Consider the following 27,818-nt stretch of genomic DNA (forward strand, 5'->3'; position numbering starts at 1 on the left):
TTCTTTGCATTCAATTCAAGCAGCTTTATCTTAACAAAGAATTAAGTTAGATCTGCACTGGGGTGAAATTAAATTAAATATGAATACTTACTTGGTTAAGGACAAAAAATTGAATGTTACTGTTTTAAATCTAGGTGCCGCAAAGCATTGCACATGGGAATTTTGCATTACATAGTCTAAGATTAATATTAAAAAGATGGAGCATTAACATAGATCCAACATCTACCATCTTCATCTCACAAACTGCATTAATTAACGATTCACGGTATAAAAATGGGCATTTATCATACTGCGTTCACATGCTTATCTTAGCTGTGGAAAAATGACTGTGTGCTTGTTACTTGGCAGCAAACAGCGTCAGCCTAATTGGCCTCACCTCTCTATTTTTACTCACCTTGCCATCACTGGTGTTAAAATTACTGCTGAACTGATACAAAGGAAAAACATGATCTGTGTGCAGAATCTCTGAAGAAGCTGGAGCATGGATACAGTTAGTCCATTAGTCATTTGGATGTATAAAATGTGGGGTGGGGTTGTGTCAGGTTTTTAATCACTTTAGGGGGAAAAGTGAACTATTTGCTGATGCTGACCGTTGTATAGTTGTTTGCACAATTCCCAGTTCAGTGTCCTGATCATTTTTCTTTCTTGAAAGTCTTGTCTACTTTGCAGAAAATGGTACGAGTCAGTGCAGGTTTGGAGGGGTGTTTTTGTCAGCTGAAGTCCTTCTAGCATCATTAGTAATGACAACAGGCAAACCTTGCTTCGTCAGGCAATATTTTCTATACTTGATTTATCATACTGCATTATCTGGTTCAGTTACCATAGAGCTCAATACACACGCGAAGCATCAGTAGAACCTGAATAAAGCCGATTTCTTCTTGTTTCTTTTCTTGGGAAGCTGAGGGTGTTTCTAAATTCCCAGATCATTAATGAGAGCAGACAGATTCGGTGTGGTGGATGCAAGAATTAAAGGGCAGACCTAATCCTGTCTGATGCTCAGCAGAGGCACCATATGTCAGTATTAAATATGTATAGTAAAGCTGCACTGATCCTTTAGATGAAATGTCAGCAATGCTTAAATGTAACTGAAAAATATCATCAAGTTCATTCAGTTTCAATGTCGTGTCATTACATTGGAGATGGGAGCAGCCATATACATCTTTGCTGGCTAGGTTTTACAGCTTTGAAAATTGATTCTGCTTATTCATATTAAAGGTGGTAGATTGTCAGACTGCATTAAACAGGACTAGGGACTTCAGATTTCCTGTACAATATCATGAAAACTCAGCTGGGGTCTATTCTGATGTGGAGCGATGGATGTGTCAAAGCTCCCGGGGTCAACGCAGCGGTCTGGCTGGCTTTCCCTTGCCAGCCCTTTCATTGCACTTTCATCTTTTCACAATGCAGCCCATTCATCATGGCTTTTAAAGATGAATCATTGGTGGTTTTTTAAAAAGGTTTATATAAGCTCAGTCTGCTATAAATCGTAGTCTCCTACAGGCTGTGTACATTTTAATATATTCATGCTGTATAATGCCATTCCAAACATTTCTTAGCATGTATAGCTATAGAATAAGATTTGCATTATACTTCTTTGTGGATGTGCACATGGACTGCTTTAGTCACCAGGAATCTATTGTCATCCTTATACTACTTTCTATTTGGCTTTGAGGGCACATGCTCACTTGGTGTCCTTGTTAGTATAGTAGCAGTCATGACAAATTGGAGGGGTACAGGAAGATCCTTATGGAGCCTTGTGTACATTCACTGATCCACTCTAGCATCAGAAAGTGATACTTATATAATGAATAAAATGATATTCAGTAATATTGTGTTTTACAATTATCAAATAATTGATAATACAATTATCTCTGGCAACAAATAACTGTCCCAGATTTAGAGGAAACTGGCCTAATGTTAGCAGTGTGCCCTGCCTTCTTTTTTTAATTTAAATCCTCCATTGAGTTTTTTCAATATTTTGTTTCTTCTTTAAAAAAAAAACAAAAAAACCTTGAATTTTCCTGGTCACTAGGCTGGACAGAAAGAGTGGAAAAAGGCTTCGCTACTAAGCGTGTGATCGAACCACTTTCTGGCAGGAATACCATTCACCTTTAATAGGATTTTAAAATTTAGCCACAACATTGTCAGTGGCAGTTACCATTCACCCGTATCTATTGGAGTAGGGAATGAAGAGTCACTTGGAAGCTATTGGATAAAGCAGACAGGAACTTAAAAACACTTTTACCTTTATTAAAATAATCTATTATCAGTATCATCTGCATGCTAGCAAGATACTGTCTTCCTTGTTATATTCTGTTATGATGTGCTGTATGTGATGATGATCTGGTCAAGGTATCTTTGGATCTGATATTGCCTGTAAACATGCCATGTCTGGTCTTGTCATGTCTTGCATTTCCTCTACAAACATCGGGTTGCTGACCTCACCAGTATGTGTTCAGGGCAGAGACAAAAGAGCTGTTTACCACTGCAGAAACGCAACAAAGGATGGCAACTATTTACTGAGCTCCTGAAAATTACTGTCAGATCACTGAGGTGTGACTGCAACATGGAGTTGTATTTTTAATTAGTATTAAAGAGGCTGGAGAGTTGAATAAGAAGCTAAAGTAGCCTGAAAGATCCCACTGGGAGTGTCTGCAACTGAAAGCTTTTGTTTCAAGGATTCATACTTGTTGACTCACAAATCATGTTACTGGGTTGTGTTAACCCAGTTTAGGACCAGTTTGGTAATTTGGTAGATTTCCAGTACAACTGGGAAAAGTGCTTTCTTATCATGTGGTTTACTGGATGGTAAAATATAGGGCCAGGTTAGATGTAAGCATGCATTTCCTCTTGTCATTTAACAGCAAGCTTTGCATTTTTTGACTTGCCTCTAACAATGGTTTTCCCTTTGACCCATATTTATATCAGCCAGGAATATACAACTTGCTACCCGTCATTTTCAGAGGAGTCTACCAGAATGTCCTCACAACAAGCACATACTGCTTAAACCTCTGATTCACACTCCTCAGACATAAATCTTTTTTCATCTGAGTATTTGAGGTAAAGCACTGAAGGCTTAACTCACCAAACTTAAATAAAATCTAGCACTGAGCTGCAGTGTACCACTCACTTGTAAAATACATAAAATGTCCCGATAATCCCGCAGTCATATTGTACCACTGCTCAGGGTAGCCTCATGACCAAGAACTTCATAAAAACCTCATTACAGAGTGTTATAACCAATCCCTCCCCTACCTTTTTTTAATCACATCTGCCAGGGTGCTTTCATACCTGACTGATGCAACCAATGGAAAGTCATGCATCAACTGGCTCTAGAAAGTAAAAGTTCAATTCAGCAGTGACTGAAACTATGTATTGAATATGAATGCTTCCTAAATGGAAGTATTTCTATTTTGCACAGTATTATTTATAACCTATACACTGTTTGTGGTTTGAATTTGTGTAAGATTTTTTTTAAAGAAGTATTTCCTGTCTCTTGGGGTTTTCCCAGTAGCCATGTTCCTCCAAAAATCCAAGGAAATTGTGCACTTAGCCATAGTTTGTCAAAATATGATTTGTTGAAATAAACTGAGCATGCAGCTGGAGAAGAGAGAAACCAAAGACAGCACCCTGTAGGAAAAGTCTGTGATGTTTCACTTGGAGCTTGATAAATGGAGCCTGTGAATCAGCAGTTGCAATGCGATCAGCACTTCCTATAGTGGAGTATGCATCACAACTGAGCAGACCTTGCTTCAGAGTTGAATGTTGGCTTCATGTTATGTTAACAGTTTCCGAAATACATTAATGAACAGTACATAGAAAGATTGAGTTGTTTTAGTTTTCAGACTTATGGCTGTTATATGTTTTACTACCATAAAAACTGGGCAGTAGATTTAATCACAACAGGAGTTGACTTCTTCTCTGCAAGTTCAAGTATTTGATATTGAAAAGATTTAAACATTTGATTGCATTGTAAGGATTCTATCAGACTTAGTGAAGTAACCTCAGAGGGGTATACTATGAAGGTCAAGACAGCCAGAATTACTTTGTGTTAGCTGGCTTGACAAAGCCTAAAATCTCAGTTGGAGATAACAGTTATCAACTTTTCTGTTAACCCAGGCTTTCTGCTAAGGGCCTGTGCACACTCACAAAAAAGGAGTTTCACAGATTATATGAGTCTTCTTACATGAAAAACGATCCCTGTGAGTGCACCAAGCTCCAATCAGGGATGTTTAGTTGAGCAGATGATGGTGATGATGATAAACGTGTGATTAAAATTCTATCAAGATCTTTAAAATAATATAACGCAACGCTGTTGTAAGTAAGATGAGATCAATGCTGCAGAAAAGTGTTTATCTTGAGATTTATGACACCGGGTGGTAAAATAAACATTTAAATTCAAGTTAATTATATTATGGCTGAGTGGACTCTTGGTGCTGTTCTTTATTTCTACGGTGACAGCTGCACATTAGAACTCTGAAGCGTTAAACTGGATACATTTAAACATTATATATTACTGTCGCAGCGCCTAATAAAAGATGTGGGAAGCACTTCAGTTAGTTGGCAGATCAAAGTAAAATTAGTGTTAATGAGGGAGTATTCATGGTGTGTGTTCTACGTTCTAGTAGCTGCAGTTCCAGGGGTGTAAAAGATACTTAGCAGCTGATTAGCCTCAAGTGTAATATGATCAATACATTGTCTGCATCACCATTTGTATACATGCATATTCCTGTGGCAATGCAACAAAAACAGTTTGCACTTCACGCAGTGGTTTTAGAAAGGGAGGGCTTAACAGCCATCCATCCATCCAGCAGAAGAAAAAAAATCTATAATTCAGTTATAACATGTTGTGGATTAAAAAAAAATGAGTAGAAATGTGGTGCTTCACGATATATGTTCTGCATAACTTAGCCAAGTAAAGAGAGCCGCTTTTGTGACACAGAAAACTCAGACTTTAATCTTGACATAGCTCACTAAGTCATTAATCTCGCTTTGTAGTACACCCCTCTGTTAAGGGATAAGCTGCCATCTCTGTAATGTCTGACTCAATTCTGGCCTTTTGACATTCAGCAATGTGCGGGTAAAAAATGGACAGACAGCACGGTCCCCCAAAGCCTATAACTGCAGCTTTAAAACCTCTTTGGCACCATACACGCCACCCTATGCAGATACAGTCTTATCAAAGAGCTGTTTGCTTCCATTTTTATATTGTTATGGCCACGTGTGTTTTTCCTCACACAAATACTACAGAAATCAGGTTTTACCAGATTAATCGTTTCTCTTGTTCCCTTTGTCTGGTCAAAGCCTCTTCCTGCTCTGTCACTGTGACCATCAGAAGATTTCATTCAGGGAATTAAAGCCCAACCAGCATATGGCCATCTGGCACAAACAACTAGATATTTGGGGGCTAAAATAGCTTTTGCATGCAAGCCTAAGTGCAGGCTAAGCTCTCATGGCACATTCTACTTTTTGAACTTGCTTAAACTGATATATTTGGTCTCATGTATTAGTCCTCATCAATCATAATTTACATTTGTATTTTAAAAATACTCTAGCAACTTTCAAATGTCATATCACACTTAAGTTTACCACTGCTTTGCAGCCTCTATTGCTTTGTTATATTTGTCTAAACTTTAAAAAATGTGAAGTAGAACTTTTATGTGGGTGTGTTGGAGTTTAGATCAGCGAATGCAGGGCTTTGTTTTGTGCTTTTTCACTTTCGATGCAGTTTGATTGAAAGATGATGAATAAAATATTAAAAAGACAGAGAACATAAGTGGTTTGTGGCCCAGACAGACTCAGGAGTTCTGTAAGCAAGCCTTCCAATGAATAGACTTTTCCTTGTTTTTGCTGTAAGTGAATGAAATATTAAGTAGAAGTAGCTTTTATACTAGCGCAACTTTTATTTGGGTTAAGTTATGCAACCAGACATGAAGAAATAATAGTGTTGTTGAGGAATGCAGTGCTGTAGCTTTTCTCTTCAGGGACATAGACTGCAGAGAATTTTGCTTTTTGTCAGTCCCCCATGTATAAGCTGGTACCATATGCAGCCTTCTTAAGAATTTCATGCACTGCATTATGCTCAGGGGTGCTTTATTAGAATGAATGCAACCGCATTTACATCTCAGCCAGAGAATACGTAAAATAATACGTTAAAACCACTAAAAGCATTTCCCCCCCCCTTATCTGGAAGCCCCCCAGCACATATCCAGCATAGACTGTCTTTTTCATTGAGCGCTCTGTTACATCACTCATCCTCCATCCACCACTTCCCTCTGCTTTGTGCCACTGACAATTGCTGTGCAGTGATCCGAGGGCATGGAACTGGCAAAACATCAACTAGAATGCTGACCAAGGGATTACAGGATGAATTACAAAAGTGTGTTTTTGTTTAGGCAGCATATAGTTAAATTCAGAGGGTTTGTTTGCCTCCCTTTCAGCACCATGCACATTTGCACATTCATTTATGTAAAGAAGCATGTCCATATTTGCACAATAAACCTTTTGATGGTCCTGTATATGTTTAGATATTTTTTTTGTTCACTGGAAAAAACTGTCCAAATTAGAAACCATTGAAGAGCTACGGGTGTTTGTCATTTCAACTGAGACGAATGTGCATTGGAAAAACGTCAAGAAGCTGAGAACCCAGCTTTAGTCATCCTGCGTAAGCACCGTTATCAAAATAGGGCTTTTATTTTTCTTGGAATTTTGATTACTTTAGCTGCCGGCTCTTTGTAGGCTCTTAAATTTCGAAGTGTTCTTATCACCTGTGACATGCAAATACAGATATCCAGGAATAGTTTGGTGATAGTAACTGCATGTACTCCTAAGGGGCAGTACATCTTGGGCAACCAGTTTTCAAAGATGTTGATGTAGACAGAATGAACGCCGGTTCACGCCAGAAATACACTTAACTGATGTTGTGATGATATATTTTTCTGTACTAAGCTGATTGTTGTCAGCCTAACAGTGGAACTGCATACATTGGAAATAATATATACTTTCAGCCCCAAGATTTCCATTAGACATGCACTAATTCCAGTTTTTGTTTTTTTATTTTGAGTGATTCAGTTTTTCTTTCTAAGACGGCATACTCAATCATTCCTGTAGCTTATCTTTAATTGACTGATGACTTAAGTTTAGTAACATTTATCCTTTGATGACTTGCGCTCTAAATCTGCACCAGCCTGAAGGACTATCTATCGCTACCACTCAATTAAATCTGTGAAATCGTAGCATTAACTTAAATTTAAGTACAGTATATCTGTCTTTAGCTTACATGTTTTCCATTTCAGAGTTGTGCTATAATCACACCTCAAAACACAGTTGGTGATGGACCATGCCTTTGTGTTGAGCTTCTTTAAGCTTTCCCTGAGTTGAACAGATTGTGTTTGAGTTTAAGCTAATGAATGTTGAACAACAGCTACCTTGACTGAGATTCTTGCAAAAAGAGAGGAGACTTTGGAATGAATTAAGTCTACGCAGAATTCTAAGAATGATCGAAATGAGGAATCAGATTATTGACCAATCATAAGGTGCATGTCCATTTCCAATCTTATAATGGGAAGCTAAGGCGCCCGGGGTTCCAGTCTTGAGTTTTAGTTTCTTTTTTTAAATAGCTTTTGAAGTCAGTGAAATATAGAGTGTATGTGACATAAGCAGTCTCCACACAGTCATATAATTTTACTAAAGTGTCAAACTCAAAGAGCTGACTCCAGAGGAACCTGTGTCAGGCCTCCTCGTGAAAGAAAGCCAGCCTGGCTGCAGAGAGTAGATAACAAAAAGAATTATTAGCAGTGCAGAATATGTGTCTGACTGACTGCCACTTTGCTGTCCACCGTTTAATCCACCTCTCAAAATTGATTTTCCTCTGATGTTCATACATCTCTTTGATAAGGGGTGAACCGAAATATTCAGTCTTTAGAGGTAGAGATAGATTGGCTTGACTATGACTCTGCAAATTCTGTTGTTGTTTCCTTATTCTGGGACAGGGTGAAAGGATTATTCTTATGCAAAACTGAACTTTTAAAACTTCAAATGCTTCTTTTACTTCTGTACCTTTATTTGTTATTAGCAGAGAGGAAAGATAAGATGATATGTAAACCCTTCCACAACCCACAATCACAGGGCTCTTATCTGGAACCAAATATTTGGCCACAACTGTTTGAGTGTACTGCCCGATAAGTTGTTTTGTTTGTCCAACACAGATAAAAGTGAAAGGATTCAAGTGTAGCTACAGACAGACCGTCTTTTACAACAGCAACTTCACAGTTTATTTTGCATCCGAGGAAAATTAGAAAAGATTGGTTAAACCTAAAACCAAATACAGCAAAAAGAAAGATTTGATCTATAAGGCACATTTTTTTCTGCCAGTTCACAGCTTCCCTCTGTCTCATAAGAAGTGTTAATTACATTGGTTTTTATCATTGCAGTAATACAGTTTTAGTTCCATGGTTAGCCCAGAAAAAATTGATGACTGGCAATAAACTACCAGAGAAATGAGGTTGTGTTTATAGTTGGCAAGGTTTCCTGTGTTTGCTCTTTCAGCTACAGAGATTTCCATACAAATCCTTTATCTTTCCTCTGCTTGTCTGAACAGTTCCTTGCTTGTCTGGATAGTTTTACTTGCTTAACACAAAGAAACATTTGCCACCTCCATAGTTTTGATTTCCTTGATGATATCTGAACGTCGGCTTGATCTAAAAGGCGGAAATGGCCATGCAATCTAATGACCTTGCTTTACTTTAGAGGCAGAAAAGGTTAACAGTTAGTAATGGTGCAGTGAGTGACTTGGGTGCACTAATGGACTTAGATGGAGAAGCATTACTCATGCAGCTGAGTGATGACATACCAGCCGGGCTGAAGCAGCCAAAATGATACCAAAGCCACCACGCTCCAGCAGTTGTGACATCATTTTTGATGTGCCATTTGAAAGGAAGTCATTGGTGAGCTTAAGCGTCCTGTTAGGATTTGTATAGTCTTTACACATAGCACTATTTGAACTTAGCATTCTTAGTCCACTCTTCTCTGTTGAAGGTAAAAATTTACTGTAGGTGATGCAAGGACAGTTGATCAGAGTGTGATGTATGGAGTTTGGATGCCAGGTCAAAACCGTGAGTTCCTGCTTGTGTTTCTTTAGCTGTTTCAGAGCAGTTTGTGTGATGTGACAGGGCTCATTAGTCTACCAGTGAAGGTCACTGCTTTGGTAGATACACAACAAATGTATAAATTCTTTCCCGAAAATTCAACTTTTATCAAATAACTGTCTGAGCAGGTGTCGATGCAACCTTCCAGTCATTTTGTAGGCTGTAATCCCCTCTCAAACTCAGCCTGTAAAGACCTTATAACCAGGATTCTATGTATGTATCACAATGATAACCCAATCAGAAAAGCTTAGCAGGCAGTTTATTGGCTGAACCAGCACAAGCATTGAAATTGGAAGGAATTTCATGGGCTCTTATCAACTGGGAAACAGAAAATATGTCACTTATCTTTCCTTTCCACTGCCTGTTCACAGAACTATTGAATTGGAGACTGTTTTATAAATTCTGCACTCACCCTGCCTTTCCTTATGGATTGATAACACTGTTTTGCTTTGGTCCTATTTGGCACAGAGAGGCGTGCTATGATTCCACCCCAGGGTCTCTCGGGAAATGTGGGAATGTTGGGAAAGAGGAAAAAAAAGGAGGATTAATGCAACTTGTGAAGGACTCCTGCAAGCCCCTATTTTTATGTTGAGCGTGTGCCAGTGTCTATTAAGTGGAAGGGAGACCACACACAAATAGCAGCCCCCCCCCTTCTGTTAATAAAAATCACACACCATCACAATCCTTTCTGAAACTAGTTAAAATGTCCTTGAACAATTGTGTACTACTTATTTTACCACACTGATTAGTGCTTTTGTGCTACACCTGGTTTGTCACTGAAATCACAGTTTGAGTGGCAAAGTAAACTGGCTCTATGTAGGAGCACAGGGCCAGCCTGGCACCAGGCCACAACAGATGGCCATGAGTTTCACTTACAACACAACACACTGGCAGGCAGGAGTGGTGATAACACTTCTAATAATAATAATAATAATAAAAAAAATCCCCAGTACCCTAGGTGACCCCCTTCAGCGCCTGAAGCCGTTTTGATTACATGTGAATCAGAGTCTGCAGAGTGAGTGTGTGCGAGGAGAGATAGCTGTGATGGGATAGAGATGTTGTTAAACCATCAGCCCTACTTTCGGTCTCTCTCTCTCTCTCCTTGTGTCCTGACAGAGAGCTATGGCCGACTGATGAGTCATCCTCACAGGAAGGCAAGCTGAATCCGTGCATTACCTAGAAGATTTAACATTTAATTACTCCAACCTCAAATAGATTTGCAACTGTTATTCCAAGGCAGATGAGGTACTTTATGCAGCCAAGTGGACTGTCATCACTAAGTGGGCCTAGAGAGAGTCATCATAGGAACACCGAGTTCCTGACCTGTTCAGATATATTTTTTTTAATTCATAACTGAATGTGTATAAATATTTTGGGACACTTGGAAAAACCTCCCTTGGAATTTAGTGGTCTTTATCTCATTTGAAGCTGTATAATAAAATATAGTGTTATTATACAATTTGTTCTTAAAATCGTATTTTAAACTGTTATTTTAATTGTTAAAGCTATCTTTGAGCCTTTAGCAGCAGTAAAAACACAAAAACAAAAAAAACAAACGGTGTTTGTCATCCTCCTGTGTGGAATAATAAACAACCACTCCATTTTTGTCATCTGCAACACCACATTTTTCTTTGTACTGAACAGTATGAGTCTTTGTGAATCATAGTCGTCTAGCAGGAAGTGCCTGGATGAAGTGGCTCTTGAAAAAAAATTGAGTGATTGGATAGTTATTTGTTTGATTTGTTTTTCTTTCTTGTCTGCATCTCTGGCTCAAGCTGATCACAATTTAATCCAACAGGGCTGGTGGGAAAAGTGGGTCAGGAGGAAGTTTAGTAAACTTGGCCTGAGAGTTGTTGACTTTTTTGTGGAGTATCTCACTGCAGAGGGAAGTTTTTTGGGGGGGGAGCTGGTGTGGGTGAAAGGAAGCAGAATTGTAAAATAGCTGTATAGCCGTGAAAGAGGAAAGGAATTTTGTGTGTGTGTTTGTGTGCATTTTCTTTGTGTGTGTTTGTGTGGGGGGTTTTTTCTCCTGATTAAACATTATATGTTACTGTATTCGATTGCTTCATTGTACTTCACCCATCCTGGATCACAGCTTAACAGTTCCCACTTACAAAAAACAACAACAAATTTTTCCTCATCTTATTTAATCATAAACACGGCAGTGAATCCCATAAGCCTCTGTGCTCAGCATTTTAATGTGTAGCATCATGCTCAAACAGCATTTGCAGGCTTCACTAATGGTACTTTACTGCTTTGTGGCTTGTCAAAGCATCTGTGCTATGCCATCTTTTAGAAGGAATTTGCCCATTAACCAGACAGTATGAATTGTAAAGCAGCAGCACTTTTGCGTGTCATCTGTTTACAAAAAGGCCATAGATTTTTCCCTAAGAGGACACAAAGCTGAATAGAAGTAGGCTTGAACACTTAGCTTCTTGCTTTGATTTCTGGATATTGTCTATTATTACTGCCATGCATGCAGACCAAGACAAGAGAAGACTGTGGCAGCAGTGAGCACTGTCATGTGGGCTGGGTGTTTTTGTGTTTTGTTTTGTTTTTTACTGAGATTCCACATCAAGTAATGAAGGTGCTCCTGTACTTGTGCCTTTACTCTGGTCTTTTTCTAAACCTCTGTTGTTTTCTTTTCCACAGGCTCTGCACCCTCACACTGAAAAAGCTGGTCGTCCTCAAAGAACTGGATAAAGAGCTGAACTCTCTGTCTATAGCCGTCAAAATACAGGTGGGTGGGTTAATCTCCCTAGTGTGATTGGAATAACAGGCTCAGTTGTAAGATAGCGGTGTGTCACCATCTGGAGTCTGTGCTTCACTGCTTCTGAAGTCTTTACTTTATGCTGTTGAATGTAATTGCAAAGCCTAGACACTGAGAAGACAAGCTAGTAATCCTGTTGGTTGATTAAAAAGAAAAAACCTCCCTAGGTGAACAGGAAGCTGTGTGAGTCACGTGCTCTCAGGTTCCTTAAATGGCAGACTGGCATTACCATGCTAAGCAGTAGCATTAGCACCTTAAGACGGATTGTGTATCTTTCATTGATTGCTTGTGCATGCATGCCTCGCCTAATCTCGGTGTTATTCAACATTTGCGTTCAACATATTGTATGGAGGTTACTTTGTATGTGATTTTAATGTCAGGTTTAAAAAAGCTGAGTGTTTTAGACAGTTTTTTTAAACAAATTAATTATCTGTCAAAACAACGACCCCTAAAATATATGAATATGATGAGTTTGTTTGTTTTTTAGACCAAATGGCCTCAACAGAGACCTCACTTAACATTATGAAGCCTGGGTTTACATGGAGATTAAAGTACAAAGTTGTACTGTCATGTTTTTTACTATTTCCAGTTAAATGGAAATAATTTTTTGGAATATAAAAGACACTTTATAAAAAAAAAAAATTCCACTCTTAGTTGTTTGACTTTTTTTAAATTCCACTCTCAAAATTACCCCCCCCCCTTTTTTTTAATTTTTTTAATATATTTAATTGAAAATGGGTCTATGTAGTGCTGGACTGGACAATTCTGTTCTAGGAGGAACAAATCATCCTCTCTTTACTGTCATCCTGAAGGAGAAAGAAAGCAACCAAATGTGGCTTTATCCATGAGCTACACCGGCTCCAGAGCGTGAAATCTCTCCATTTCGGCTGAGCTGCCCGGAGGACAGCAGAGCGAAGCTCTGTTGACGATGGCTCTGGAACTGGAGCATTAAATGCAATTTCTAGCAGGTTTGGTTAGAGAGAACAGAGACACTGAGGGGATAAAGAGACAGTCGGGGAGGATGACAGAGGAAAGGAACGGCTTTGTTTTCAGTCAGTAAATGACAAAGCTTCATTACTGCATGTCATCGGGTTGTCTCTTCAGCACGGTCTGTGGCCTTCTCTATTCTTTCTCTGGGCCTCATTAGGTTAAGTGGCCTGCATGCACACACAGAGCCCATGTAAAGACTAATCATTTGGATCGTCTGCTTAAACTGAAGCAGAAAGAATGATGACATTGCATTTTAGTCTGCAAAAAGTTTTTTTTGTTTTTTTTTTATTTTTGTCTGGCTCTTTTCAAGTAGACATACATATTTTTCCATATGTTGCTTCTACATGTGTACTCTATGATCCCAAATTTTTTCCTGTCTTTTCTGTGTACAGTTGACTGAGGCTGTGGGTAGGCCTTAGTGTCATCTGGATTGTGATAGGAGAACATCATTCAGTTCTCATTTTAGTGCAAGTTGTTGTCCGAAGCACTTGCATTTGCAGTATACTTAGATATGATCCAATTATGTGTTTGTGCACGTCTGAATTGCACTGTGTTGGGTGAAAGCAGAAGCCTCAAAACCTTTAAAATCTATTTAATACAATTTCACATTGAGCTCTTATCCCTACCCTTAATCCTTCTCATTACTGCAACAAAAAAAGGGGGTGGGTGGGGGTCCAATTAAGGGAATTGAAAATGTTTAAAAAGGAAACCTTGAGACGGTGTATAGTTGAACTTGTTTTCACAGGCTTGTAAAGCTTGGGAGAAGGTCTGTAACATAGCCCATCTGGCCCCAGAAAGACAGTCAAAGTTTGCAGCAGGGGAGCGAGGATGAGAGAAAGGGAGGGCCAAAGGACATTCAGTACAAGCTTTCCTTGCCAAGGCTCTGTATTGTTAATGCATGTCATGCAGTTTCAGAGTGTTCTGCTTTTGTGCCTTGATTCATTGTACTAGCCAGTGAGCATGAGGGTGCATATAAGGCCTCTTTGTAGCTCAAGTTAGTGACAAGGTCAGACTTGGACAGAGATTTGACCTTATTTTTTATATAAATATATCCATACTTAACAAAAGCTGCAGGTACTGTTGAGGCACTGGCAGCACGTTCCTCTCTGGAGCATATCGTGCCATTAGGTTAGATAGAAAAAGAAATGAATGATTGTTAAGTGTCAGCAACGGTTAACATCCTTTAACTCTCAGTCCTTTAAAGTTTTGTATCGGTTCTTTAATGTCTCACCTTCTGCTTTTGAAATACACATTGTTCTCTATCACCTTTTGTGATTTAAGCTAGAACATTGCATTGTGTTCTTGCTGCATTGAATTTTAAAGACATAGAAGTACTTAAACCAGTTCTGGATGTGGACACAGTGGAGTGCTTAACAATTATTTTATGAAGCTAAAAAAAAAGAGTTCTTGTACCCCGAGGCAATGTCATATTAAATATGTTAAATACTTACATAAGTGGTTTTCCTATTGCCATCCCACATTGTGTCACAGAAAAATTGTTTATTACCCTTTATTTTCACATGATTGCTCAGTACTAGAAACATAACAAAAGGGTTTAAGTTTGTATAATGAAATATATGTGTGTATGCATGTGTGTGTTGTGGTGATACATATCTGCACCATTATATTGATAAAACTTTAAAACGATGAACGAACAATCCGATCATCTAATTACTCTTTTTTTCTGGGTTGCCAAGGAAACAGTCAAAGTAGGTTCTTTGTAGAAACCTAATTACTGCTGCTTGTACCTAAAACCTTGGTACTTTCTCACTACTAACAGGTTGTGACTATGTGAGAGGATGTTTTCATAGTTCATCTGTTAAACTGTGAGTTTTAGGCTCAGCTCGATCTTCACTGTTACAGCACCTGCAGATCCCTCTGTCAATCTCTAACTCTATTCTTTCCCACTTGTGAACAAAACTCTTGAGTTACTTTTACTACTTGACTTGAGGCAACTACTCTTTCCCAACATATGGCAGGCAGTCCACCCTTTTGTAACTAAGGGCAGTGGTATCAGATCCGGAGGTGCTAATTCTCATTTGACCTGCTTTGCAATCAGCTGCAAACTACTTCAGTGTCTACAGTGCCTATAAATTTTATGCCTAAAAGCTGCAAATAGAATCTGTGACAGAGCTAGGTCCTGTTTAGTTCAATTTGTCCAATTTGCCAAAGAATGCCTTGAAAAGGAAGCCACTTAATCACAAGGACATACAGACAGATCCACGCATTATCACTTGGAACAAGATTTTACAAGCCATCTCACCTGAAGTATATTGCAGTGTAAAGTGAACCCTCTGGTGTCTTGTGATGATTCCTCAGCACACATTCAACTATTTTATTTGGTATCTGTTACATGATTTGGCAGCTCTTGCAACAGTCAGATCCAATGTCGTACCCACTGCGTGGGACTGTTCCATGAGTTTCTCTCCTGGGTATTAAGACAGACACTGGATATCCTCACTACTCCATACTGCTCACCAAGTCTTATTTAATTCTATCATCAGATAGAGCACATACCTGAACCAAGCTTTGAGTATTTATGAAAATTTTATAGCTGTCAATGGGATGACACAGCACTGCCACTCTGGCAAAACATCAGGAGCCAAAGGCTTGACATGCCATTTATTTCCTCATAATCACACTTTAGTTCCCACTTTTAAGTTTATAAGAGGGAGAAAAAGACGCTTAGTTGTGGAAATCTGTAATTTGGCAAGGAACACGAGAGGCTTTAATCCAAGACATATCACAGAAATCTAAGGAACTGCTGAGGGCTGAGACAGGTCATCTGAGGACACGCCGTGTGTTGCTGTCTTTACATTTACACTTATGGAAGACACGGCATTCAGCCTGTGCCATTTAAATCCCCCAAGAATGTTAGGTCACCATATCATTGTGCCAGAACCCAGTATTAGCTTAGGTGAAGAGACTTTCTCAACCGGATTAACAGACAATTCTCTACAAGAATAGAAAGCATTAGGTAATGAAGCTAATTTTGGTTTTGAGTAGTAGCTTGAATATCAGTTGAAATAAAAAGTGTAATACAATAGCTGTGTGAATGTATTTATACTAATAACTGTCTTAGTGTTATGCTCTTAGTTCTGCGTGAAGTAGAGATCGCTCTCAAAGTATGATTAAGAATACTCACAGGTGTTTCCAATATGTTGAGTATAGCAGGCTTTTGATTAGAGAGTTGCTGGTTTAAATATATTAGCACAAGCTATTTAACTTATCCTAGTAGAAGCAAAGGAGTTGAGGACTGTTTGTACTAGGCTACCACAAGGCGCGAATCTGCATAAATGTGTGAATGTGAAGGAGGCTGGTACTAAAATAGGGTATGCACACTCACTCACTGTTGTCTGCATTAATAACCGGTTAAGAAAAAATAAAATGTGATTTGTTTAGATTTTTTTTTTTTTTTTTCAGTTGTTCTTTGATCTTTGTGTCGAGGATTTTTAGTCAATTTATCAACCAAGTAGCATCTAATGATTTAATGTCTCTGATCTTGTGTTTTTTAACTGTTTTTTCTTTGCCCTGATGAAAACCAAACAAGTGCTTTCAGCCTTTGTTTTGGATATCTGCCAGTACCAAGTACCTGTCCAATACCAGTGTTAAAATAATACGCTCTAATTCTCACTTTCAGGATGAGACTAGGAATTGCTGTTTTATGTCCTCTTATGTCCATTGCTTTCTTAATGCTTTATGAGATAAACTGTAACAAATAAACGCATCCAAGAATAGAAACTTACTGAGTTTATATTTATTAGTAAAAGTAATCCATGCAACCCAGATAAAGACAATGAGAAATGGGAATGTTTTACAGTATTCACCTAATTTATTTGCAGAAGTCTCATTTTGGTTCATTGCACCATTTATGGTCTTACTAGTTCCAATTCTGTATCCTCACAGTTTCACTGTGGGTGCATGACTTCACACGTGCATTACTTATATAGTATAGCTGTAAAGCAACAGCCAAGTTGAGGACATGTCATGTTACAGAAAAAACAATAAATCCTTCCAAACAAGTTAAACACTGACAGCAAAACAGACAGAACAGACATGGTCGTCAGCAACAGAGCTTTTATCAACTCACATAACTGCTGTTGATCATAAACTACTGCAAACAAATAAAGAAAAGCTGATGCCTCCTACATGCTGTTAGCTCTCCTGCTAGGAACTTGTGCAGTGCTTCTAATGAGTGGCTGCAAACAAAAAACAAATTGAATGGTTTTGATCAGTCTGTTGTCAGCATTACCTGATATATATTTTTTGAGCCAGGATTGGACCACTAGTCCTTCCCAGTGTCACATTGGAACATACCGGTCATGACCGTCTCACCGGCCATGACTGTAACTCTAGCTGTGGTTTTAAGCAATGAAGAAGGGCTGTGAGGCAAAGGCCCCAGCACATGTCCACAGGAAAGCAGTGTTTAAATAGCTGTGCCGAACACTGACCAGGTGTTTCAAATTTCCACCAATTTCTCTCAGCTCCGGAAAGGATCCCCCGCAACACAGAACAGACAGTCGCGCCGCAAGAGGGCTTGGGAGTGTAACAGTTCCCAGTTTCAACAGCAAACACTGTCATTTTTATTTTTAGAACAGGCTTATGGTGTTTTCAAGTAAGAGTAAGTCACTCCTGGAAGTCCCTGGGTGTGATGAGTTTTTGTCTAGCGTTTTTGTGACATTTTGCTTTGCTTTGTCTCCTACAGGGTTCTAAGCGTCTTCTGAGATCAAATGAGTATGTCCTCCCACCCAGTGGACTGATGGAGACAGATCTGGAGCTCACATTCTCACTGCAGGCAAGCGCTCTGACATTATACTGTGAATTCTCACACAAATATGGCAGTTACTTGAGGAGCAAGAGCGTGTGGAATCTGTTGTCTACCCCATTTATAGATTGAAGTTGTGCAGCATGTCCTGTGTTGTTCTTGTTGACATTTTTAAGGCATTTGTAGACTGCAATAGTAGAATGCAGTTTATAGAGGTGAAAAATTAAGTGAATGAGTTTTATAAAGTTGTATAAAAGGTAAAAATGCCAAAGTTCAGAAGAGTAAGAACTGGCTGAAATTACAGTGATGTTGAGTGAAGGCTTGATGCTGGAAAGATGGAGATGACATGTAAGGATCTGGGACGGTGTGACTTCCGAGGGAGGCGAGTACATCCTTAGCACAGTTAAATGTTGAGAAAAAAGTGACGCAGTTTGCTCATAAATGCATTTATGGGCTCTAGTTGTGAAAATTTAAATTCTTCAATGGCTCTCCAAGGAGCACATTGGTTGGTAAAATACCCGATATATCTGATGACTTTAATAATATGCCCATTGCCACAGTATATGCTGCGTTTGATGGCAGTTATGTGTTGGGCATCTAAATATTTGTCAGATCAGGATAAAATACTGCCTGGAAGTAAAAACAGTCAGAAATGTTTTATAAGTATGCAGCAAAAGCTCTTACGTTTTACAGGACATAATGAATTTATTATTTTGCTTGTCTTACTTGATTTTTCTTATTTTCAGTACCCCCATTTTCTGAAGCGGGATGCCAATAGGCTGCAGATTATGCTGCAGAGGAGGAAACGTTACAAGAACCGAACCATCCTGGGCTACAAGACTTTGGCTGTGGGAGTTATCAATATGGCAGAGGTACTGGACAATGTCTTAACTAAGGCAGCTATTTCACTCACTTACTTTTGTTTCATTGTAAGCTGTTCTTGAGGAACATTTCATTTTGCTTGGAGCCTGCGATGGCATTCTTCTTTCACAGTGATTGACATGGCTATTTGCTTCTGTTTATCATGTCTTGGTTGCCAGAGAGAGAGGCCCTCCTGTGATGCACTTTTTTTTTTTCTCTCAGATGACTCAGTCATCACACATATTGCCGTATGAGATTATGAACCATCTGGATCTGCCTTCATATGCACTTGTATAAAAACAGTGCAATCAGGCATGCTGTGCAGAAATACCTGAGTGAGAGCTGGATGTTTGTTTGAAGTGGAATATTTTTTTTGCCTTGATTGCAGTCCGTTAATGTGAGTACAGAGCTCAGCTGGATCCTGCACGTATCTTTGGCCATCAAACTGCTATATTTGACTATCAAAACGGCCGTATTTGTTTTTCTGTTATCAGTGTTGATATCAGACGTTGAAACTTTTGGTTGCTGTCAGTCGTTGCACTGTATTCACTCTCTGCAAACAAGCAAAGATCACTGATCAATAACTGTCGTCCCCTCAAAACTGTACAAAGCCGAGTGTGCTCCATGATTTGGGTGTTTGTTTGGGTTTTTTTAGGAAAAAGTCTTTGCTCTGGGCATAATTAGTTTGTATGTGAGGCAGATAGCTGTAAAGGCAGAGGTTTAGACATAATTATTGAGTTCCACGTTTATCTGTAGAAAGAAAAAGGTGACAGTTGTCATTACAGCTGCTGATGGGCCTCTCCAAAGTTATTTTCCAGCAGGAGCCCCAGGACAGCAATTGATGGACATCTGGAAGCCAGACTAATGCATTATTGTATTTTAAAATACCACTCAGCTGTTGTGCTGTTGGTGTTTGCTGCAATGAAGCAACTCCCAGACCTCTATGAATAAAGCTAGATAGGCCATTATTGGATGCTGTTGGGTAATTACGTTGTCATCTGCTGTGGCGTAAACCCTCTTGTGCCCTCATTCTGAAACTATTGAAGCATTGTGTAGGAGGAAGTCGCTTATTGGACTTTGAATGGAACATTCAAAGTGCACCCCTGTCAGCGTTTGAGCAAAATGAGCCCACTCTCTGTACAGCAATTCATCAAGTGAAATATTGAAAGCACCCCACAGATGGAGCTCGGAACGAAAGCTCATTCCTTCTCATCTGATTCAAAACAGTTTATGTAAACTGTGTTATTCTGTTTGTCTGGGTGATATGCTCAAATTGGCTTGGCTCCTTTAGACATTCAGTTTTTGTGCTAATGAAGATTTATTTAGACGTAGCATAGCTGTCTGCTTGTAGTCAGTTGGTAAATCTCTGTGAGTGTAAAGTAGTGTAGTCGAAGCCATTTTGATCTCTGTTGGATGGTTATCTGCTCTGTAAAGAGAAAAATTCTTCCATCCTGATTGTCTGCTGCGAAAAACGTTTGTATTTTCAATATTTGATCCCTCCTGCTCCAGCGTAGCTCCAAAAGATTGATATACACAGCAAGTATAGACGTCATGAAGTCTCAGCAAAAACGTTAATAAAGGAAACATATCAGGAACTTTTCAGTGAGGGATAAAATAAGATTAAAGTGGGGGGTTTTAATACCTCAGTTTTTAGCCTGTTTGTCATTTGAATGCATTCTAAAAAATTATTCCTGGCCTCAATGTTGAACTATGTCCAGGTGATGCAACACCCAACAGACGGAGGACAGATTCTGGGTCTCCATAGCAACGTAAAGGAGGCGCCAGTGCGTGTGGCGGAGATCAGCGTGTACTCTCTTTCCAGCCAGCCCATCGACCACGAGGATGGTAGCGGCCAGGCTGGCCGCAAGACCAAAACCTCAGGTGGGCACAGCAATCTCTCACCTGCCTGTGTTGGGTCTGTTAGACAGGCCTGCACCCATGCTGCCCAGCCAAGTTCTGCTTGTAATTTTAGCCAGCTCACCCTACCCAGGCCTCTTTCTTCCCTCCTTCCACATGGCTTCTATTTCCCAACTGAGGACAGAATAAACTCTATTAATCCCAGGCCATGCTGTGGCCAAGGATATGTTATTCTCTTCAGCTATGGTTGTAATGTTGATTTGAGAGTTGAACAGATGTAGGGCCTATTACCTTACACCACTCTAATTCTGGACTGAGGAGAAATACTGGGCCCTATTCGGACTCCGTGCCGTTATCCCGCTGTGCTGATCCGTCGCTGTTCTGGATGTTATTAGTGAGGCCGCTCTAACATAACAGATGAGCTCATGCACCAAGTATTAAACTGGTGTCACTCTGAGGGAAGAAAAGATGTTTGTCTTTCTCTCCTCTGCAGTGATCTTTAATAGCATCCATCCCACCTAGGAACACAGAACAGGATGTTTGACGGGCAAAAGGAAGTCTGCATTAAGAGTTACCAAAAAAATAAAAAGTAAAGATATTCCATCACCTGATTTGCCCTCAGCTGTCAAGCTAAGAAACTGCCTCTTTAAAATTATGTCTAGTTCAGATAACACAGAATTTATTAACCATTAGACATTAAAACTAAACAAAAAGAGCTTTTCCGTGCATTTTTGCATTCCCATATATTTTGCCCATTATTCTTGTCCTGTAGCCGAAACAGTCTACTATTAACACACAGAAGAACATTAGGCAGAAAATTGAAAAACTTTCCCCGCACAAAGTGTAAAACTGCCTTTGGCTTCACCCTGATATGTGTGGAAAAATAGACTAAACATTTAATAACAGCTTGATTTACATCTTATTAGCATTATGCAGTTTGGTATGTGTGAGACATTGTGCTTTCCACTGGCAGGGTAAGAAGAATATTTAGTGAAGAAAACCATGTTAAACATTAAGTTTAGGAGGTTTCACTTAATAAATTCCTGACCAGAACAAGTTTTAGAACCAGAACCATTGTTTTATTAGATATTGCAGTCATCTTGGATTATTGTTTCCCCCTTTGTATTTCTGTCTTTTAAACTTTTAGAAAAGACGTGTCTTTTCAAAATTTTTATTTTTATTTTAACCTTTTTGGTGTAATGCTGCTAATGTAAGTCTAAATATATTCTGCTAGACATATATTTTAATGTTTTTGTTTGTGTGTGTGGTTGGCCTACCTCAGACCGCTCCCCAGATATGGATAACTATTCTGAGGACGATGACGACAGCTATTCGTCAGAGCAAGAGGCCAGTGATGACGCAGTTCACGGCCAGGTTCGTGCCAGAGAGTGTTTAGATCCAGACAAATGTATAGTACATACACCAAGAAATAAAATCTCTCATATAAACAAAAGAAGTCTACATCAAATGTTATACAAGAAGTTGAGGGGTTTTGTAATGATGTCTTTTTCTGTGTTTATAAAAATATAAGAGATTGATTTTTATCATTTCTCTATTTCAGGATCTTTATGATGAAGACGACGAGGTCAGGAAGCCAAAGAAGGCCCGCAGGAAAATGATCCGAACCACTTCCATGACTAGGGTTAGTAGCTTTCTTTTCCACTATATGCAGTTTTCCATGCTCAGCAGTCACTTTGTGAATAGCTTAAAACCTGTGTTTGCTTCTCTACAAGCTTTTAAGGGAAAGCACACACTGTGTTCCTTGTTCAGGCCATTAAGACAATGTGGACAAACGTGTAAATGAACCCAGTGAAGTGGCTAAAATGGCCTTTACATAGAACAGCTCTGAATATGTAATCCAGTGAACAGTTACCTGGAGCCGAGCTATCGTGCTTATTTAGCTGTGACTTGGTATCCTCCTATTCTGTTAATCCTTCTCTCGTAACTGCATGAGGTTTTTTCTGTTTTTCTGTTGCAGCAACCTAACTTTAAGCAGAAATTTGTGGCCTTGCTGAAGAGGTTCAAGGTGACCGATGAGGTGAGTTGCGAAAAAAAAAAGGTAATTGCATTTGTTTGAAATGACACCGCATAAGAACATGTTCAATGTCAAAGCAAATGAGGGATACAGCATCCTCCTCGCTGTGCCCCCAGGAATTTCTGTCCTTCTCTTATGAAATCTTCTAGAGGTCAGCTGTGAAACTTGCATTTAGTAAATTACCCTCGAGGCAGGACGGAATAATCTCAGTATTGACTGTCTAAGCAGCATTCTGTTACATCACTGCTAATGTGCTCCTGACTAGAGGGCAATCACCAGTAAAGAAATCACTGCCACAACAGGGTTACAAGCATCATTACGCTGCATTACATTTCTGCTCACAGATGTGCATTTCCATTAGCAGCAATTTATATCTGGAATCCATTAACCATCTTATTTTTTACTACTTAATGCAATACAAAATGTATTATTTAGATTTGCACTCTTGTTATGAATAAATGTCTCTCAGCATAATGCCTTGTAATCAGGTCATCAGCAGGACATTGACAAATTGTATGCAGCAACCCCTACATGTCCATTAGTGCGTAATCTGTGTTAAGCCGTTTGGATGAAAATAATTATCCTTGAACTGTAAGAAATCTATAGGGAAAACCTGGAACATGCATTGCCTTGTTTGTCGTCTTTCTTCCTCCTAGTGTCGCAAGAAATCCATGTTCTGAAAAATCCTATTAAAAAAAAACAAGTTATGTAGGTTTTCAGACTGAATGGGGATTCGTTTATATGTGATCTAGATCTAAAAAGTTCTGTCTGAGATATTTAACCTAGTGATGCTTTCACCAGCATTATTGCCATTGTATGTGGTTTGTGTGTGTGGTGTTTTTTTTTTTGTTTGTTTTGTTTTTTTTTGTTGGATGGTTCTGGAAGCTCCAGGTGGCCCAATGATCTTTTATCACGTTCCCTGTCGCTAATCTCTTCCTTGTGGCTGCGACTCTATAAATACATAGCCGGGAGGAGGAGAGGGGACAGACTGTGTTTGTCTGCTCCCTGCCAGCTCCTGCACTTATGGAGTGGCATTAATCACCTGATTAGTCCACAAGCCTGGCTGTGTGTAGTTCCTATGATATATATCTCCACTGTGCAGCTGGTAGAGCAAGCCTCAGCATCTTAGCACTTCGCTAACGCTCACTTTTTATTAGCTCTTCTTTGAACTAAGGCAGGAATGTGTATATTACATACGGTTTTTCATTTTACAGCTTTCAGTGTTCTCATCATTCTTGAAGCTCCATTACTCCAGCTGTGAAAGTGATTAGCTTATGCACAGCGCCCAGTAACACCCTGCCCTTATTTAATCCATGGCCATAATTACAAATCCCTGATTACAGGATACTGATGATGTGTGTATCCTGTGTGGCAGGTCCTGGACTCTGACCCAGTAGACCAGACACAGGAGGTTGAGGAGGATCTGGACTTACTCTATGACAGTCTAGAGGTGTATAACCAGAGTGACAGTGGGCCAGAGATGGAGGACAATGAGAGCGTCCTGAGCACTCCTAAGCCCAAACTCAAGTATGTCTGTCTTTCATATTTTTTTCCATATAAAATGTTTATATATGTAATTTGATCTTGAACTTATTCTTCACCTTTAGCAGCAGTAACCACAACAGATACTTCGTGTCTGTAGGTCAGACCAGCACAGCATTTTAATCATTCTTCTTCTGCAACCTGTTTTCAGTTCAGTAATATATTTTTAGGATGTCCAGTGTGAGTGACTCTCTCTACGTCATTCTACGTAGTAGTAGATTCAGTAGCTCTGAATGGGTCACTCTAAAAAGCAGATTTTGTTTGAAGCTGTTCTGCAGTGTTTAGGGTCATTGTCCTGCTGCAGTGTCCTTTCTGATGCCCCTTCATGGAGATCATCCCTATTTATGAACAGATATGTTCACCATCTCCAAGGATTTGGCTGAGAACATGAGAATACTGCTCGCTCATGTGGTACTGACCTGCCACATCCTAAGTCATATGCTGCTTTAGTATTTATGCTATATAAAATAAGCCTTTAAGCTACATCCAAGACCATAAACTCATAAGGGAAGTGTTTGAGTTCAGAAATAAAGTGAGAAGTAGCATTGTTTCCCATTTGACTTGTATGCAATCGGATGCCTTTGGGTAACCGGAGAAGTTGCCCTCTGCAGGCTGTAATGAAGAACAAAGGGGTGAGGCTTGAACTGTGAACTGGAGGCTACATCAATTTTTTTTATATATATATAGTCCATGTTTACAGGGACTGTTTGACATCAACAGATTATTCTTGTGAATTGCCAATTTATATGTTATTGATTTATAAATATGCTTTGGGCTTTCGGACTATTGACTGCATGTAGCTTTGAAGGGCCATAGTTTTCTAAAGTATACTGTAATTGTTTGACACGTGTAGTATGGACAAGAGCGATATGAATTTTGTTTTATTAGTTCAAAAATGTTTTTTTCTTACTTTGATGCCCATTTTACTACATCTTAAAACAAGCGTTTCGATCATTCCGAAGGCTTCCCCCACTTAAACTGTTTGTTCTTCTCTAATTCAAATGTTTGTTCTTGCTTCTAGGCCGTTTTTTGAAGGGATGTCTCACTCCAGCTCGCAGACAGAAATTGGAAGCATCCACAGCCAAAAAAGTCAGCAGAGAGAGATGTCATGCCCTGTGAGTTGATCAGCACGAACTCTATGAACAGACCCCTCTGATGCCTTTGAGTCGCACTGTTTATCTATAAAGTTCTGCCTCGCAGTTATTTTAGAGGTCCTTATAAACAGTGTTACATAAAAGACTTTCCCCTGTATTGCCCCAGTGTTCAAATTCCTGGCAGCCCTCTGTTCATATTGTGGTTCAGGGATTCCCAACGATACTAGAGAGGAGATATTCTTAGCATGTCCGCCATGTGGACCCTAGCAAAAAAGGACTGGGTCCTGAGTCCATACCCCATTTCACCTCTGTAGTCCTTCAGGATTTATAGGGTCTGACACAAAATGACCTTTTCACCACCATCACTGCACACAAATATGCTCCCATGCTCAGAGAGAAGATTGGATGGAGCAATCCTGAACTCCTACTCAGAAATTTATGGCCCATCTGAACAACAAGAGAGACATGTTGAGTGTGATGGCGAGAGAGCGAGAGCTGTTTATAAATATCAGGGAATCCATTTTAGCTTGTAATAAAATGGCCCAGAGCAATTCAGGCTACTCAGTCAAACGTTCTAGTCGAACTTCATAAACATGTCTTGCTGCCAGAATGTAAACTCTTTAATCTAATATTTAAATAAATCACACTTTACAAGATCCGTTCAAACAAGACGAGAATTGAAAACAGGAATGTGCCTCTTGCACTTCTGGAGTTTATATATATTACACCAAGCAGTAGTGAAATGTACGGGCGCTATAGGTGAGATATTTATATATACTTACCCTGTGAAACGGGACGGTTACAAATCTTGCAATTCATTAATTATGACAGGAGCACTTCCATTTGGAGCTTTTATTTTCACCAGAAAGGTGAGCTTCATGGTTAAAATGATCTAATGTGTTGGTATGTGTGTTTTACCCCCCAGAGTGGAGACTTTCTCACTGTGGACAGATGTAAAGTACAAGGGGGGCGATATCAGGATGACAGCGTCACAGACACAACCATTGGGGTATGTTTTTGCAACAGTCATACATTTTTTTTTGTTTTGTTTTTTTTGTCTCCCGTCTTTCCTTCTTCTTTTTTTTTTTTTTACTTAATACCCTTGAGCATCCCTTTCTCACATTTTTCTTTTCCAACCCCCTACCCTCTCCACTTGAGTGCCCTTTTGCTCCCGTGGGTCTTAGTTGTTTTCCGGGAAAGAGAAAAGAGGGGAGGGAGCGTGCAAGGGCAGGCAAACTAAACAGCATAGTCATCCATTATGGATCAGCAGAGCAGGCAAGGCAGCTTCATGCTGGATAAATCTTGACTGATGAGGATGGAAAGAGGGGTGTTTGTGTTTGTTTTTGTTCTTGTGTTGTCGGGTCGGTCTAACCTTGTTCACCGAGCTCCAGCTCCCCCTCTGAGCCACTCAGCACACCAATCCACTGAGTGAGTTCAAACTGAATATCTAAGCTGCAGGAGCAGTGTTTCCCCAGCCACCTGCTAAGAGACCATGACTTTTTTATCTCGTATGTCATGGTCTGCTTACACCATTATCTCAAACCTCAAAAAAATGAGCTCAGTTATTCACCAGGCCAGTATCTTTCTACCTCCTCACCCTCCACCTCTGCTCTTTCAACTCTCGTCTTGGCAGCAGGAGGGCTTCACGCAAAAACCACAGAAAGAGAAACTGATGCCGTTTGAATTGGAGATGCCATGCAATACCTGCGAGTGTTTAAAAAAGAAAAATTAAAAATCAGAAATATTCATTTTTAAAGGTCTTGATCTTTTAATGTGCATATGGAAGTGTGTATGCAGGAATGAGTGTAAGACCGTATGTTTGACTGTATGTTGGACATTTTGACACTCATCTTTAATGTGTGGTTTTATCCAAACTTTGAAGTACTTTCTAATTGTGTGTTTTACTATGCAGACACATAGATAAGAGTTACTGTAGACACACAAATAAAACGTTAGGTGAAAATTTCGGTTGCCAGGAGACAGTTGCTGGGAAGCTCATTGGCCCATGGAGTGCATATGGAGCTTTTTTCTGACAGCAGCAGATTTGACATGAAACAGTTGATAAACAAAGCTTTAATTAGCAACACATGCTTACCTGCTCTCGTCACGTTGCAACGGCTGCTGGGAAAAAGCTCTGTTTCATCCAAATTGTAAAGTGACAAATGGCTAGACTCAGCCCTGCAGGTTGAAAGGTACTTTTGTATCTTTCTTCCTTTTCTTTTTTTGGTCTTGTTTTTCAGTCTTTTAAGTATTTTAACTGAGCTCTCTAACTTACAGAAGAGACAAATTAGCTGTTATTTTCCATAGGCCTGGGATCATGGAGCCCTGGTCAATAATTAATGCATGACTCCAGCTAATATTCTTTGTTAATAGAAATGAACTGTCATAGTGTTTTATACAGTTTTGAAATGTTGAAAAAGACGTGACATTAAATACACCTGTGTTCACTTACACTTTATTTTTTGTTTTCCACTAATCTTGTGGTATGACTGAGTTGGATTTTCTCTCTCAAATTGATTGTCTTGAACATTTGCAAACCTGCAGTGCCTGTGTTGTTTGATAAACATTAGCGTTGTCCTCTTACAGCCCTCTTGGCTCATCTTTGCTCCCCCCCTTTTGGTTCAGGAGCCAGAGACTGACGACAGCGGGCCAGGGCCTGGGGAGGTGAGCAGCTGGGATGTTAACACTGAACGGGTGCCCTGCTCCGTTGGCAAGCTCTGCAAGACTGAGTCCCAAAACCACATGTCTCCCAGGTAAA

General features: G+C 39.5%; 1 protein-coding gene across 5 annotated transcripts in view; it reads left to right on the plus strand.

Moving 5' to 3' along the window:
- Positions 1 to 27,818, plus strand: part of zmp:0000000755 (phosphofurin acidic cluster sorting protein 2) — a 44,572-nt gene that overhangs the window by 6,301 nt on the left and 10,453 nt on the right. For 2 of the 5 annotated variants that reach the window (XM_013269092.3, XM_013269093.3), the window contains exons 2-12: positions 11,799 to 11,886; positions 17,612 to 17,701; positions 18,418 to 18,543; positions 20,251 to 20,413; positions 21,672 to 21,763; positions 21,951 to 22,031; positions 22,368 to 22,427; positions 23,800 to 23,951; positions 24,988 to 25,081; positions 25,986 to 26,069; positions 27,647 to 27,813. In XM_013269092.3, coding sequence (XP_013124546.1) covers positions 11,799 to 11,886; positions 17,612 to 17,701; positions 18,418 to 18,543; positions 20,251 to 20,413; positions 21,672 to 21,763; positions 21,951 to 22,031; positions 22,368 to 22,427; positions 23,800 to 23,951; positions 24,988 to 25,081; positions 25,986 to 26,069; positions 27,647 to 27,813 — 1,197 coding nt within the window. Of the gene's footprint in view, positions 1 to 11,798; positions 11,887 to 17,385; positions 17,528 to 17,611; positions 17,702 to 18,417; positions 18,544 to 20,250; positions 20,414 to 21,671; positions 21,764 to 21,950; positions 22,032 to 22,367; positions 22,428 to 23,799; positions 23,952 to 24,987; positions 25,082 to 25,985; positions 26,070 to 27,646; positions 27,814 to 27,818 lie in introns of those variants that run through there. The other 3 variants (XM_005473906.4, XM_019366845.2, XM_019366844.2) reach the window with 3 other exon arrangements.

Source organism: Oreochromis niloticus, linkage group LG13 (genome assembly GCF_001858045.2).
Source record: "Oreochromis niloticus isolate F11D_XX linkage group LG13, O_niloticus_UMD_NMBU, whole genome shotgun sequence".
NCBI lineage: Eukaryota > Metazoa > Chordata > Actinopteri > Cichliformes > Cichlidae > Oreochromis > Oreochromis niloticus.